The following is a 15,964-nucleotide window of genomic DNA, read 5'->3' as shown; positions in this document are numbered from 1 at the left end:
TAGCACCCACGGATTCTCATTTTGTTTTTCTGTATTTCCAATCATTCGGTCAAGGCCTTAATAACCAAGAAACTGTCTCATGCTGAGTGTTTTATTTCCCAGATGTGGCTACGTGTCATAACTTTTGTTTTTGTTTAACATTGACTAATACACAAATTGCTTCTTTCATACCCAGCCAGGAGTAACACACTGGCCTGCTCTTGGCATATTTCACTGACACAGAAACACAAACAATAGTAACCTTACACCTCCTGCACTGACGCGCTCACTTAGAAGTGTGGTCGGACCCGTAACCCAGTACTGGGCTCCATATATATTTCTATGCAAGAAATTGTGCAGATTTAAGACCCAACTGTATCTATTATTGGAGTATTTTCAAGCTGCAAGAGAATCTTTGCGCCAGTGCATGCTGTGTATGCATTCACAAAAACCACAGTCAGCCACTGTGGCATGGCCACCACATGCATACTGTGCGCAGAAAATGGCTGCGCTGAAAATTACTTTTCCCATAATTTCAATGCAGTTAGTTTATTTTTACATTATTTCAAAAAAGGAAACTTTCTCTAGCTCTCATGAAGTAACAACCAATCAGAGGACAACTAAATGCTGATGTCATCACGGGCAATCTTTAGAAGATCGGCCTTGTCTGTAACTTAACTATTGTAGTTGGTATAAATGTAAAAGAAACTATTAGGGATATTAGACTTATGAGGCACATGATGTTACCGTTAAATCGTTATTCTGTATTAAACATGAAATACATATTGGAAAGAAATACAGCGCCATCCGGTGGATCCATTGGGGCACTGCCCTTTGCCCATTTGGCGTTGTTGCGTAATTTTCTTTGTTTTGTAGTAAGGTAAGTACAAAAGTGCTTTTGGTACATCTATCCATCTGCGTTGTGTTTGAGATCTTTGTCTGAGCCTGTGTTTAAACCTTCCACATATTCATTTTCCCACACATGGCTTAAATTTGTTTATGTCAGCATTAAATATGACAGAACCATATGACTGAGTTCCCGATGGTTTGTTATAGTTTACTGATGGCCAACTTTGTGTCAGTGACACATGAGAATAAGCATTTCGGGCCTGATTCTCCCGCCTGATTCTAAGCGTCTGAACTTACGTCCTTTTCACGTATGTATATTCCCCCATCCAAAATTCCGACACACCCACCGCACGTAATCTACGTTTTAAATGAAGGTGGCCTTATCAAAGACGTGATTCCTAGACAATACAGGTTGTTTGGAATCATGGGACATGGAGATTTTCTGAGACTTGAAATCTGTGCAAAAGATAAAGCACACGTTACAATTGAAAAGGCCTCTCACTTTGATGGAAGGCATTTTTATTTATTCTGTATAAAATGAATATATGTATACATAAAAAGGCTTTGCTATTTCCCTAAGCATAATCCCACTGAAGTGTAAAAGCACTCCAATTTGTCAAGGAAAACAAAGGTAATGATGTCTAAAAGGAAGCTGCATTTCAAGGATAGAAGAAGTGGAGGTGCTTGTGCTGTGTAGTCAAAAGGCACCATGCAGTTTAATTTGGTCAGGGAGCACAGAAAAACGTTTCAAGACAAAACTGGTGTCTACATACCGCCACTGAGCTGAAGCACAGCTTGAGAGAGACTCTCCACGGTACGAAGGACTGCTTGTGGCCCACCAGCTCCTCCGCTTAATTTACCCACAGAGCAAGAAGAAGGGGGCATACAGTGAACAAACATAAAGTTAAGTAGCTGTCTCTGTCTTATTGCATCAATTAGGATTGTATCCAGTTTTTTTATTTTCTTCAGGACTAACTGCATCAGCCAATCTATTGACTTTAATAGACAGATACTGTGATAACATCTTTCCAAAGCCAATGAAGCAGATTATAAAGAACACACACTCCACAGCATATCGTTTTTTATTGACCGGCTGTGGCCAAGCTGTGAGCGTTTAGTCAGACAGGAGCAGACACTTTTGTCTGTGACATGAAGAAGGCAGGTAGCGGGAACCCTCAAGGGCCCACTGGTCGGGTTTGATCTCATCATGGGGCGACATTTAATGATTCCAGTTACTGGTTTGATCCTCTTAGGAACCTCCAGAAGCACAAGAAAGAAGAGTACGCATGAACTCATTTTAGCTGGTGAAACCATTAAGGCAGTCTTGGCAATATGGGAAAGGGCTCATGGTAGCTTGATTTTTGAATTGTCTAATGTACTCATAGCTATATTGTGTATTATCATGATGTGTTTGTACTGTAAATTTGCAATCTATTGAATATTTTGCAGACAATTCTCCTTTTTGACTACATGTGGCTCAGTTAGCCAATTTCCTATGCTCTTTGTCATATGAAAGCCTCACTGGATTGGCATTCATATGAATATTTTATGCAGATGTGCTCCAAAGCAGGATTCCCACAAGTGTTTGAAATTCATGAAAATGGTGTTGGCTTTTCCATGATATCAAAGCATATGAATTTTCATGAAGGTGTGAGAAATTATAACAAATGGAATTCTTAACAAATAGCCATGTGACCAGATAGTCCACTTTACGATGTGCTACCCTTCATGTACGGTCCGAGCAACCAATGAAAAGTTGTTTTTAGTCATAGCCGTTAGCTGGAAACTCTCCTTCCAATACGCAGATTCACGAAAGAACACACCTCGCTCCTTCACATTGTGGGCCACGAGAAGATAAATGCTGATAAATGGATTTATTTGTACGCCAAATTTGAGAATAGTAAACAAAGAAGTCATTTTGAGGGGAAGTAAATTGCGTATAGAAACTAGCACAGCTCCACAAAAACGTATTTTCTCTTAGCTCCTTCCCACTCTGGCGTAATGAGTCTTTGCCTCAATCTTTTGGTCTCAATCATACCCCGACCCGTGTGTCTCACGAATGGTTCTGGGGCCCCTCGTCCTTTCCGCATTGGCTGGCCACTGTGTTTAAGTCAAGGCATTGTAAACACCATTCACTGGTCCACGGGTTGATATTGATACCCCCAAAGGTGTGCGGCCCTGTTTGCCGTGTGTGTTTGTGTCCGCCTGTACGCTAATGACCGTTTTATTTGTGCTAGCGTGTGTCAGCTGTGGACTATATTTGGACAGCACCAACGAGTCAAAATTCAACCAAAGGGTGTGCTCTGGTGAGACGGCTATAGGTAAAAAGTAAAACGTGCTATGAGACAAAGGCGATGAGAAAAGGGGAGGGGGTGGGCAGCTCAGTGAAACCTAAGCCTTGTAGACCCCGGTCTCCCTTCCTACGGGCATTCTGTGGCTGGCAAAAAAAAAATTGCACTGTATATTTGAAGTTTTGGATCACGTGACAGAGGCAGGGTTTGTGAATCAAAGCGCACTATGACTTCAAGAGAGAGAGGGAGAGAGAGAGACGGGAAAAAGAGAGGGAGGCGGAATGCAACAGGCTAAAGTCAGTCGTCGCCTTGAGAGAAACTTCACAACTTTTGAGTTCATGGTCTGCTCATTCTTGCGTTGACTTATATGCTTGTAAAAAAAAGTAGCCTCCCCCTCCCAGAACAAAAACCAGCAAGCAGACTGCCGGCCTCCCATCAGACATCTGGTAAGTTTGTCTTGTAGACTTGTTTTTTGCTTGATGTGGATTTTCCTTTCAAACTTGAGCGTGTATCAGCGATGTGTAAGAAAAGACGGACGGGCATGTCAGAGCACGAGTGACATATCTCTTTCTTGCTCTGTGTTTGTGTGTTGTTGGGACTGCACGAGTGCATGGGGTTGGGTTTCCTGAGGACCGCTTTAATTGAGAGCAGGGCGAAGAGAAAGAAACATTGAAAGTAGAAAAGTGATCGGCACTCCAATGCGCTGGTGGGCCGCGCCATGTGAGCGGATGAACTCTTACACGGGTGTTAGCGTGTCGGCTTTGCGCCGGTGATGGATGCGCAGGCCCGACCTTTTAGATTCACCCATGCTGAAAGATCAACTCTGGATGCCGGTGATATGTTTTTGATGTGGTCAGCCACTAGTTGAGTACTTCAGGTGCAGCGGTTGCAGACTCTTTGCCATCACACTAAATTGATGGATGAGACCACTAGCATAACAATGGTTGAGTAACTCTTGAACAACTTTCCGTCCACATCAAATAGTCTGCCGTGGACAATGCGAGACCAAACTAATTGTTGCCAGTTTGCATTTATTTCCTTTTTTTTTGTCTTTTTTGTCCCTGTTCTATGATTACGGCATGATTGATGAGTAAGTTGCTACTAAGTGCTTCCTCCTGCCTGGTCTCTTTATTATTTGCGTCATATCGGTTCATCATCACGTCGATAGCTGGGGCATAAAAAGTTATGAGTAAACACTTGGGACACGCTGACTCACAATAGCAATTAAAAGTTAGCGATCGGAGAAAATTATAGCATATACTGAATCGTAATTCAGTCCCAAAATATTTTGGTGCCACATTGTAAAAAGACATAAAAATAGAGTTGTTATTGAAGGTTTTAAACTGAACTGGGAAAAATATCACATTCAAAAGTGCCTAAAATGGGGGGGCTGTGACATGTCACATGGGACCATACCTGTGCTCATGTGTCTCCAAACATCTGCCATCGTCAACCCAAGCGTAAACTGGTCTATGTGAGCAACTCGACTCAGCGCTCCATAAAATAAAGTTGGATGCATCTGTTGTTAGTTAAATCCTGTGGCATGGAAACTCCCTAGACTGTTTATTGGTGTCCGCTCAAATTGATTTGGGTGTGTTGGATGTCATTATTTAACCCTGCTGCAATCTCATCTCCATGAATGACCCTTTAGGCCAAAACCACTTTTGGAATTCTCTGTCAGGCTAACTTAGAGTTCCTCGTCTACACTTAAATTTGTCTTCTTGTTTTTTGTCGTCCAATTCGTAGAAACTAGAAACTTGAGTGTCCTTAACCCACCCAAGTATATTTTGCTCTCCACAGTATTCCACATTGTCCATGGAATTATTTAGAGAGATATTGTGAGAGTCATGCATGCCTAATTGGCTTCAGAGATTTGGAAGTCATTTGAATTGCTGCTTTTTTGTGTGTGCCAGTACATTGAAAGAAGCACACAATGTGTGTTCAATTGTGGCCTGAGGATGTTCTGTGCTCAGCGCTGGCTCCAAATGCTTTTAAACACACTTCTAATCTTCTATCTAGAGTCGCAGACTGCGTCTGAGCGTGTGTGTGTACGTGGGAGGGGAGTTTAGACTCACTTTTCACTTCAATGCTAAATGAAAAGCTGCCTAACAAATGCCTCAATTAGGCCTGACCCATGGCCGTAGTACGAGGCCCGGAGCGACAGAAGCTGACCCCCGGCATCGACCTCGAGACCTTGAGCAGCCCACAGGCTTGACTCCACATAATGACAACATTGTGTGTTTTATAAAACATCACGCTCATCCACATCATCCCCATTTACACTGTGTAATTCCAAAACCCAAGTATTCCTGTTTTTGTGGAGAATGCTTGATTTATGTCGCATTCAGTGTTTGGGGGAAAAAAAATGTGGAGCTCATTTATCAAAGTCCTTGCCAGGGTAACAGTGAATTTCAAAGCAATGAAGTGTAACAACAGCATATTTAGTCATTTTGACATGCCAAATGTCCAATTAGTTATCACGTTGATGCATTCCTCATCTTCAGACTAGACATGTGTACGGAGTACGGAAAATATAATTGCAATGTTCAAGGCTGAGATGTTTGGGACTCGTCTCACCTTGGTGTGAGGCGGCTGGTTTACATCCAGTGCATCCATTTTATAAACTGCTTATTGTCACGATGCTCGCAGGTGAGCTGGGTTCTATTCTTGTTGACTTTGAGTGAGAGGCAGGAGGAGGGCACGAAATAAAAAGACACTGCAAACACACATACAAGTTTGCTCTGTTTTTAACGTGCATTGTCTTCAAAAGAAATACATTATTGCACTGGAAATGGGAAATGCGCTCAAGCAATGGGCAACTAGTCGTGTTTATGGCAACCAAATGGTAACGCCTCTGTCGTGCTTGCTTTTGCCAATGGAAAAGTGTCAATTGTTAGCTGAATGGTTACCTCTGTGGTGGGAAGCATTTTTGTCTCTTTTTTGCGGTGCTGTGGGATGTTGGCTATATCTCCCATTCGGTCGCCCGTGTTTTAAGATAAGGCAGATTTGATTGTGGTTGCGGTTGGCGTGTTTACAGCTTATTGTCTTGTTTTTTATTTCCACCCCCTCGTTTAAACGATATTTCCATAACGTTTTTATTTTTGATTTGTGTTTTTTGCGGTTAAGTGGCTCTAAAAGAAAATGTGGTTTTAGAAAAGTGGTCCTGGATTTTAAGTGTTGCTTTATATGCGTTTTTTTAAATCTGACAGACGTTGAATATACGGTTTGATGAAAAATGCATGGTTTGTTATATAAGTATCTACAATCATGAAGAAAAAAAAAAATAGATCAATTTTTCGCTTTAATTTCTCGCAAAAGAACCAAGTGATATACGGGAGCAACAAATCCGGTGGGATTAAACCTGGTCTTTAAGCATGTTTGTGAAAATAACCACAACTTGAAGGTCTAGAAACACAAATATTGAGGAATTGAGTTCTTTTCTCATAACAAGACAGCTTCAAAGCTCTCTCACACTTTGGGACGTAGACACTTTTAAAGCCCGTCACCATGTAATCCATATGATATGCTAACATTGAGTACTAATCAAGCACATGATCAAACTACATAAAGAGCACCATTGTACAGTGCGAAGCAGAGAATTTGTCCCCACCGGCTCAACTTCATAACCACTGGAGACCATCCAAGCATTGCTGAGCATCACGTCTGTGTTCCGCCATTCACGCCATTTCACTACTTCAACCCGAGTCACATGAAATTGGTTTATTGCCATTGTTTGACTTCATCGTCTGCTTTGAGCGCTAAATGGAACATAAAAGATATAATTTAGGAAATTGTGTGGATGAGCATGTCAGAAAGATTTCAGATCGAAGTTGTTGAAGATAATCAAGAGGAACCAACTGGATTCTTTGGTGGCGTACGAGTTGCTCGGTTTTGAAACTTGTCTATTTTCAGGTCCAGCTAAAACTATTCATGACTGGGGAGGCACTGACAGCCACATTAAAGTTTCCACCAATGTTTCTGCATAATAAAAAGTATTTTTGTATTTCATACAATCATTATTGAATCGTTTTATTTTTTATGAGTAGATTTCAAAGTAGGATTTTGGAGCACTGTAAAGTGCATTTGTGTCACTCCATGCCATCGTCTTACTCGAATCGCAACGGTCGGAAACCCGCTTTTCCACAAAATGCTAGGTAGTTAGTTCTGCTTTTCATGATACAGTATTTTTTTCCTGCAGTCGTCAAAGGACACAGTCATTAACAAATTACTTCTGTGTGTTGCCACCATGCAAATTACAAGAAGACAGGTTTTGAGAAACTGCGTTTTGTATTCTTTCCTTTCCATCCTTGTCACACAGAAGTGGCGATTGTGTTAGTCTATTCCCACCATACGACTGCGGTTGGAACCAAAATGGAGGGTGCCACGAAACGCTTCACAAGTTATTTTTGGAACAATTCAAGAATACTGACCATGGAAACAGTAAATAGTGTGTGCTAAACTCCACAGAACTGCCCTACACTAGTTGGTGGAAGAGTTTGGTTTTGTGAGCAGTCTTTGTACAAACTTGCAGTACACTAACAAGATCAAACAATGTTTATGACGAGACGAGATGTTGTAACACGGATCCGTTTTGAATTGGCATCGGCTTCTTTGTTTTCGGACCATGTGTTGAAATGCACGGCGTGTATTCATCATAGCAAGGGAAATACACACGTCTGTGTGTGTGTGTGTGTGTGTGTGTGTGTGTGTGTGTGTGTGTGGTGGCGGGGAGAAAAGTTTTCAAAGTTACTCCATCTTTTAGTTTAAATAAACAGTGCCAGTCATTCTCTATGTTTGTTAATGAGCCTTGACATAGAAGCTGAAGGGTTGGCAGCTAAGGCGTTCACTTCTTCTGTCTGCGTGTCAAAGTGGCCAAGATACTAAACTTTAAAATTGGTACGAGAGGCCAGCTTGCGGCAGACGAATGAAAAGTAACACTTCAATTGTGTTGCTTTTTCTGTCTTTTTACCAGAAATGTGCTTTGATGTGATGTGGGCTCAATGTTTTTTTTCTCTTGTTTGGGATTTTTGTTGTGGAAATGCGGGCATTAATGAAATCAACTTGAAACTGCGGTTGGGACACGTTACCAGCGTGACTCTCAGTGATGACCGTGTGTGTGTGTGTGTGTGTGCGTGTGTGTCTTTCATAACCGTAACCATAAGCTAATTTGGAAAAACTATAAAATCCAGTCACATTTGCAAAAGCTAACTAGATCCAGATGACTCGCCTCACAAACAGCGGAACATGTGATTGAAAAAGTTTATGTCATTTCAACTGTTTAGATGTGGAAATGGAGTGAAAATAAGCAGAACTGATGGTAACTTATGTAGCAACTTGTTTGAAAAGTCGTTCGGATGGAAAGCCCCTTTCAGGTTTTTTTTTTTTTTACACTAAACCTGTTTTTAATCCTCATTGTCTGGGTAAAAGCAGCACCGGTTTGCACGTAAATGTGTGCGTGTGTGTCAGCAGAACCGGTACCAGGTGACCCAGTCTGACCTGACCCAGCCTGCGCTCATAAAAGCAGCATTGAGGCCCAGAGGCCCGCAGACACAGCGCCACTTTTGTTGCCCTACCCAAGGTGTATTCCCCCCGGAGGCGCAACGTGGGGGCGGAGGGTGTTACTCATTAGCGAGAAAGAAACCAGTCCTTGGCTTTGGACGTATATGATTTTATTAGGAGAAATAAAAAAGTGTTTCTTTATTTTTATGTTTGCGTTTGGTAACGACTCCGTCTGCTGCTTTCTTGTAGCCCCCATGCTGTTTCACCACAGTTCCTTCTTTCTCCTATTAATCCACTTTCCAATGCGCCTCTAATTAATAGCACTCCACTCTTACACATGGCCAGCCAGATGCTTGGAACTCCTTGTGTTCCTCATGCTCTCTTTTGCCATCTTTTTTCTTTTTCAACTTTCAACACTATTTTTTTTCTCTTCATGGCAAATCTTTTTACACATCTGGCTTTCATACTTGACTTTTTTTTTGGGTTTGATTTTGTAAAAGAGTCGACGTCAACCTGAGTGACCCAAAGGCTACATCTGTCCTTTAGTTCCTCCTTCATTCTTCAAGGTCAATTGAAACTTTCAATGACGCTTCAGCTTGTGTGTAATGGCTGAATTTTCTACTTGATGATTTGCTCCTGAACATGATTAACCCTCTCGGTGATGCCTGGAAAAGCAAGTATTTGACACTTTTGATCAATATTTGTCTAGTTTCTTGTGTTGAAAGTCGCTTGAATTGAAACTCCATTTTACTAGTTTCTTTTGGCTTCACTCTCGTATTTTCAAACCAGCGTGAAATATATAAATAGAAAAAAGAAAATGCACAGGTGGTGCCGAACAAAGAACCCATGTTATATTAATTATTGTATTCATCCAACTTTAGAGGGGGAGAAAAAAAAGTCCTTGACCCCAAAGGGTTAAATGTGCAGAACATCTGTGTACATTCACTTGCAGACTGCATGTCTGTGCTTGCATGTGCCTCTCATATGCAGCCCTGTGTGTGTGAATGTTTGTTAAATGTGGCATTTTGCACATGTGCATGATGGGGGGGGGTTGGGGTGAGAAAAAAAATTATACACAAACTACCTGGCCACTTTATCCAAACCAGTGTTTGACATTCTTTGATCGTCAAACAGTCAAGGTCTTTGTGGAAATAGTGGCAGGGACTCTCCCAACTGGCTCTCGCGGTGAAGAAAAACCGCAGCGGAGCCGAGCAGTTACAGAAATATGTCAATATGGGAAATATGACTTTAAAAACAACATTGACTGCGCTGACTTTGGTGTGTGTGTGAGAGAGCGGGGGAAGAAATAGCAAAAGAATTCTAACTGTAATGACAACCGCTGATTTGTCATTCTAATGTTACCCTAATGCACTGTGTTATTAAAGATCATGAAATATGATGATTTCCAGTGCTGTGTTTGGTATATCTGTGAGTTATGATATATTTGTTTAAAAGAGCTTAAACAATACTATTCAATGAGAAATTACTCCTCTGACTGATTCAAATGTGACAAGAAAATATAACATACTTGTGCAACTACATTAAATCCTTTTCTTCCCTTTTGTTTTGCACTTTCAAAAAAAATTCCTAAAAACTCACCTAATGGCATATTTTTGTCCTTTTTGTAAATCTCTAAAGAGTCACAAGATGGCGCCAAAGGGAAAAAAATAATGACTGCAATTTTTTGGGCAAATTTAGGCATATTTTGAAATGCAAACTTTCACATTCAAATACCAGTCAACATGAACAATTGTATAAACTCGATGTACTTTTTTTTCATGGAGGAGCAAGTCCTATAAAAACTTTCCAAGCTGGGGTCATGTCGATGATTCAGAGCAAGCACCGCGTTGTTTTTGGACGGCAGTGATGCCATTATGTCTTTTAAAAATGTGAAGCGCAAAACTAAAACATTCTCACAATGAAGCAGCGTTTTCCAGCGACATGCATGTGTGTATGGGTTCATGTTTCTTGCGCATGTGGAACAGTTTACCTAATAAGCAGGTATGAGTCGACCTGATGTAGTTGCTCTCCAAGTGACAAGCAGCTGTGTGTAACCGCGTGTACCCGTGATAACAATGACAGCCGAGTAGCGATTTTTCTTCATTTCAACCACTCCACCTATTTTTTTACTTTTTTTTTAATTCTGGCTGATTCAGTATAATCCCTTTGTTCTTTAGTGGAAGACATTTGTAAATTCAGATCTCCTTCCCTTTGTGCGTGCGTGCATGTGTGTGTGTGTGTGTGTGTGTGTGTGTGTGTGTGTGTGTGTTTGAGTGTTTGATTCGCAAGCTGAAGCAGGCCCAAAACAACAAGACATTCTTTGGCTGAGCTGTATTTACCACAGCTCTACCACAGAGACTTAAGCCCCGCCCACTCGTGAAATCACTGAAGGGAATGAGAAAGAAACAAGAGAGGGCAGCCCTCGTATAACTTTTCCAGCGGGTCACTGAGGCACAGCGGGAGTCCCAAAAAGACAAAAAAAGGTGGGATGAGATTGCGGCGACCTTGAGCCAAGCGAAAGCGCAGAGGCCTTCCTGTGGGGTACGATGAGCACGACTTAGTTTAGTGTGTGTGTGTTGTTGTAAGGGGTTAATTTTACCCATGTTGCTGGCAGGCTGGCAGGGGGAACACAGAGACCCTTTATAATACAGTTGTGCTGATTGAAATCATATGTCTGAAATCATTACACCATTTGTGAAGCAGAGCATGAGAGAAAGGCTTTCTTTTCCTGCTTCTTCCTCACTAGCTTTTTTTTTGTTCTTTAGCAGCATGAGTGCTTTTCTACATTTATTTCAATTGAGGAACGTTTAGCATCTAATGTGTTCTTGTCTCGTGTTCTTCTGCAGACTAGTGGCCATTGCCGTCACGTGATTTCCAGGAGGCCATCACAAGTCTCACCCCCCCGCCTCCGCATCCCAACTTGGGAGAAGCCAACACCTTGAGGTGCTGGCTGAATGGCACCTGACCCTTTCACTTTCCTCTGCGGCCCCTGACCACCGAGACGTGGAGAAAAATCAGCTAAAAATCACAGCAGTAGCTTTTTAGTGTTACCATGGCAACCAACAAGGAGCATCAACTGCGTCATATGGCGGGCTTCCCTCGCACCATGTATCCTTTCCCTTTCAATGCCATGAGGAGCCACTCCCCCTTTGACCTGCTGGCCAGCAGCAACCTTTTTGGCCGCTTTGGGGCAGACCTTCCGAAAGAGATGGCAGCATTGTGTAAGTACATCAAGTCACTTTGTGTTTACAAAGAGCTAGGTCCCAAATTATAGGAAATATTGCTTTATTTTGTTTTAGTGTTGATTACCCCCTCCTTCATGTTTCCTCGCAGAATATGCACACACCACGTCATTCTGCACATTAATCATTTTTAATACATTTGCTTGGCGCCCAAAGTCAGCTGAGATAAACCGAGACACTAATGAGATCAAACGATAAAGAAAATTGATGGCTGGGTCCATAAATGTACAAAGAAAAACGACTTGAATCCTAGTTAATGTTTATAACCATCAAGAAAATGCATTTGAGGTCAGATTCTGGCGATAATTCTAAAATGTGTGAAGAATTGGCATTTTTAATCTCAGTCACACAGTCTTGCACATGACACTGAGTGTGGACTGTCTGTGCTGTGTGAACAACATTGGAATTCTTTTTGATTTAGGAATCTTTTAGAGATACTTTCAGGCTTCAGTTTGTGTACAGAGTTTTTTTTTTTTTTTTACAGTCCTCCATAAATAAAAATCCAGGTGAGCCTTTAAATCCACCATGAGTTTACTACCTTTGACCTACAGGGGGTACTATTGTCCTTCCATAATGCTACACGTGCAAAGCGCCTATCAAGAAATATTCTCTTTGCCTGAGATTGAGGCTTTTCCTTCACCTTAATGTCAATGAAGTTTCATTATTGATTTAATTATCATCCAGATTTGAATTGTCAGGTCAAATTTAAAATTAGCATAAAATCAAGGAGAACAAAGAAAACGTTCTCACAGGAATGGCAAAGCAGTTCACTTTGAGGATGAAGAAACACACCTAGAATTGTTGAACTCATTACATTATGCAGGTGTACCTAATATTGTGGCTGACTGGCATTAAGGAAAGGTCCAATAGCTGCTGAGCAGATTTATTTTTTCTTACCTTGGTTTACCCAGTTTGTTGTCAATCTCAAGTTTGGTTTAAATATGGTGTTAGTGTCGCATGTTTTTTTTTTTTTTCCCCACTTAACCAAACATTCACGTATGGAGTAATACAAACCTAATCTTCTCTGAGTGGATTTCCCTAAAATGACATATTAGCATGTTCACTTTCTGCTTCCAAAATATGCTGTCATCCTTGTCAATATTAGTATTAAGTAAGCTGAAATGACGCTCCGGGTTTGAAGCTTGGGATAATCAACAGAGGCGCCCTGTTTGACTGTACAAAATACAATAGCTCCTCTTTGGGCAAACAAGAGAACATATTTAGTTAGGTTTCTTTTTTGTTTTTTTTAAAGTACCAACCGTTTTTAGCTGCAGCATGGTGACTGAGCTCATTCATTGAGCAAACATCAAAACTGCTTTTTCTATTTCATATTTGAACATCACAGAATTCTACTACATCTGCATTGTGTTAGTTTGAAGGGTTGTAAAGGTTTTTAACCCTTACAACAATTTTTGCACAAATGAGATCTGCCTTGGCTCCTGCGGTAATTTTGGAGTTCAAAAGCAGTGAAGAAAAAAAATGCAGCATGCTCCTGGAGTTTTTCAGTCCTCTCGTAATTACTGGATGCCAATCAAAAGTCATGAGTAAATGCAAAGTTGGAGATATTTGTTGGAACAGTCTTATTTATTTACTTGTCATGGACTAAGAAAATCAATTTTGTTATTTCTCATTTTATCTAAATTCAAATGTGAATGGAAAAAGTTGTTTTGTAGTTGCAATATGCCTGTTTGTTACACTGATATGCAGATTTACTCAGTCATTTCACAGTTTTAAGTCCTACATGAAGAGTGCTGGATTCTGTTGTTTCCAAAACATGACAAATCCATTTGGATCATTATGAGCTTGTTTACCAAAACTTGACATTTTCTTTTCTTCTGACATCTCTCAACTAACAAAACTCAATTCCTATTGTTCCTCCTGCAAATTCCCTTTTTCAAAACCAAATTCATTTGACTGCCAAATTCCCTTTTTCAAAACCAAATTCATTGGACTGCCATCCCAAATTGTCTACAATTTACTGTCCAGGATATTAATAGCCACATTTACCATGTGTAACTGACACCAACCTGAACGTCCCCCCGCTGAGTGTAGCTTCCACATAAGCCTGCTGCAGTCAGCCCGAAGTCATGTCCCGGCCAGCTGCATAATCTTGTAGCCACAATGCAGTACTCCCAGTGGACAGGGACCTCCAAAAGAACAAGGCAGCACTGAGGTGGTAGCTCGAGCACTGTCCAAATCAAACATTTTGAGCAGCGTGTTTGTGTGTCACTATCCTGTGAAATGGGCATCAGGCCCAACATGCCCGTCAATCCCTTTGTGTGTGTGTGTGTGTGTCTGTGTGTGTCTGTGCGTGTGTGTTCCCAGCGCAGCTGTTATCATTTGATCTGCAGTCATTCAGTGGAGCCTATAGCAGCGTATATTTCACCAAGCTAGTAGCTCACAGCATGTGATTACATCTCCAACATGTCGCTCCCGGTACTTTATCACTTATGAAGACAGATGTGTCCAACTTGTATTTAAGTCATGTCGTTGAGATTTAGTGGCGCTGATGATAGAAAATAGCAGCAGGCCGCATACAATTGTAATTATAATAATTCTATCCAGAGACTGTCATAGTTGAAGTTGACAATTTAAAATTCCATTTATTGCTAAGATAATTATATCTATCCACTTTCTATAGAGCCTGGATGGATGGATGGACGGACTGATTTCTTCCACCCAAACCCATACTAGAAACAAACAATGAATTAAAACCAAATAGCAGCATTGAGAAGGCATTAAAAGAAATGTAAATTTAACCCCAAGCAAGAATGCAAAGCAGCTATGATATGGCACTTATTTTTCAAATTTGAGCTCACTGTTTTGATTCTTCCTGACACCCAATTCTCGATGGGTACCCTCGCGCAGCAGTGCCGAGATATAAAGCTACTTGATGAATGGCGTCTTTTGAATACTAATTGCTAGCATGCCAACGAGGTCCCGGTTTGGCTGTTTGAAATGGTTCTCCAAGGCTTTCCATCCCGACCGCACGGCCATTCCTTTACATCAAATACGGCAGCAGTGATCTCTCATTATTTTGCTAATTAATCCGTGCGCAGCGTTCCCTAATGAGATGAAGCATTGGTGCACTTGAAGTAAGCACACACAGTAGCAACTTCAAAAGCTTATTACGGCCTGTTCACTCGTACAGTAAGACGTCTCTAATTTTTCTAATGTAAGCTGTAGTTAAAGAGCTTGAATCCCATTGGACACCGTGGTTTTTCAAATATATTTAGTCAAACACAGTGGTTATAAAAAGTCAACACACCCATGTTCGGGTTTTGTAACGTATAAAAAAAAAATGAATCAAGAAAAATCATTTTAAAGCTTTTTCTATCGTCAATGTGACACGGTATTTGTGCTGACACTGAATGCAATTTACAATCATTTATTCATTTATTGATATTTGTACATTCTGAATACAGCTAGAATTTGCCAAGAGGGTGTGCACACTTGTGCAATCACGTTCTCAGCTGTTAGTTTTTATTTTCCCTCTCGAAACAATTGAGTTGTACACGCCAAAGTAATGGTGGAAAAAGTTTTGAAATGATTTATCCGACTTTTTTTTCATATCTAAAAAAAAAAGGCATTTGAACAAGGGTGTGTAGATTTTTTATATCTATTGTATGTCATCCAGCACAAGCAGACAAATTCTTTTATCCTGAGATTGTGGATAGTTGTGTGGACATGTGAAAAACATTTTAATATGTCATCATATTAATATCATGAGGAAACTTTTTTTTTTCCCTGTTGTCCTTTAGTGGTCTCATCACATAAATTAAGTCGCTATGTGTCGTGTGTGCGTGCGTGCACATGCTTGTGTCGGAGCACAACTATGTGTGTATGCTTGAACTGAGTGCCTATGATGACAGACACAAAGAAAAACACACAAGTCCCACTCTCTGCCTCAAGTTACTCATATCTCACACACGCACAGATATTTCCATTGCCACTCTGTCGGCTGCACATTCCAACATTCATGAATGCCGCGCTGCTGCTCACATTCGTGACTTATTTGTGCGCTCTGTGATGGCCGCAGAGAGACTTTGTGCAAATATCTGCGGCCGAGCTGGAGAGAGAAAGAGAGAGAGAGAGGCCATTGTT

The 15,964-nt window shown here is 41.0% G+C and overlaps 1 protein-coding gene across 3 annotated transcripts in view; it reads left to right on the top strand.

The window, feature by feature from the left end:
- The first annotated feature begins 1,495 nt into the window (after window positions 1–1,495).
- The window catches only part of rargb (retinoic acid receptor, gamma b), a 27,909-nt gene continuing 13,440 nt past the window's right edge, over window positions 1,496–15,964 (top strand). Inside the window, exons 1-2 of one of the 3 annotated variants that reach the window (XM_088388878.1) lie at window positions 1,496–1,731; window positions 11,465–11,839. In XM_088388878.1, the coding sequence (XP_088245004.1) occupies window positions 11,671–11,839 (169 nt within the window). In that variant the 5' untranslated portion in view covers window positions 1,496–1,731; window positions 11,465–11,670. Of the gene's footprint in view, window positions 1,732–1,760; window positions 3,566–11,464; window positions 11,840–15,964 lie in introns of those variants that run through there. The other 2 variants (XM_088388877.1, XM_088388880.1) reach the window with 2 other exon arrangements.

This window comes from Syngnathus floridae, chromosome 11 (genome assembly GCF_059516105.1).
Source record: "Syngnathus floridae isolate MCC-2025c chromosome 11, RoL_Sflo_1.0, whole genome shotgun sequence".
NCBI classification, from domain to species: Eukaryota; Metazoa; Chordata; class Actinopteri; order Syngnathiformes; family Syngnathidae; genus Syngnathus; species Syngnathus floridae.
Note: the sequence above shows the minus strand (reverse complement) of the source record. Positions and strands in the feature narration are given on the sequence as shown.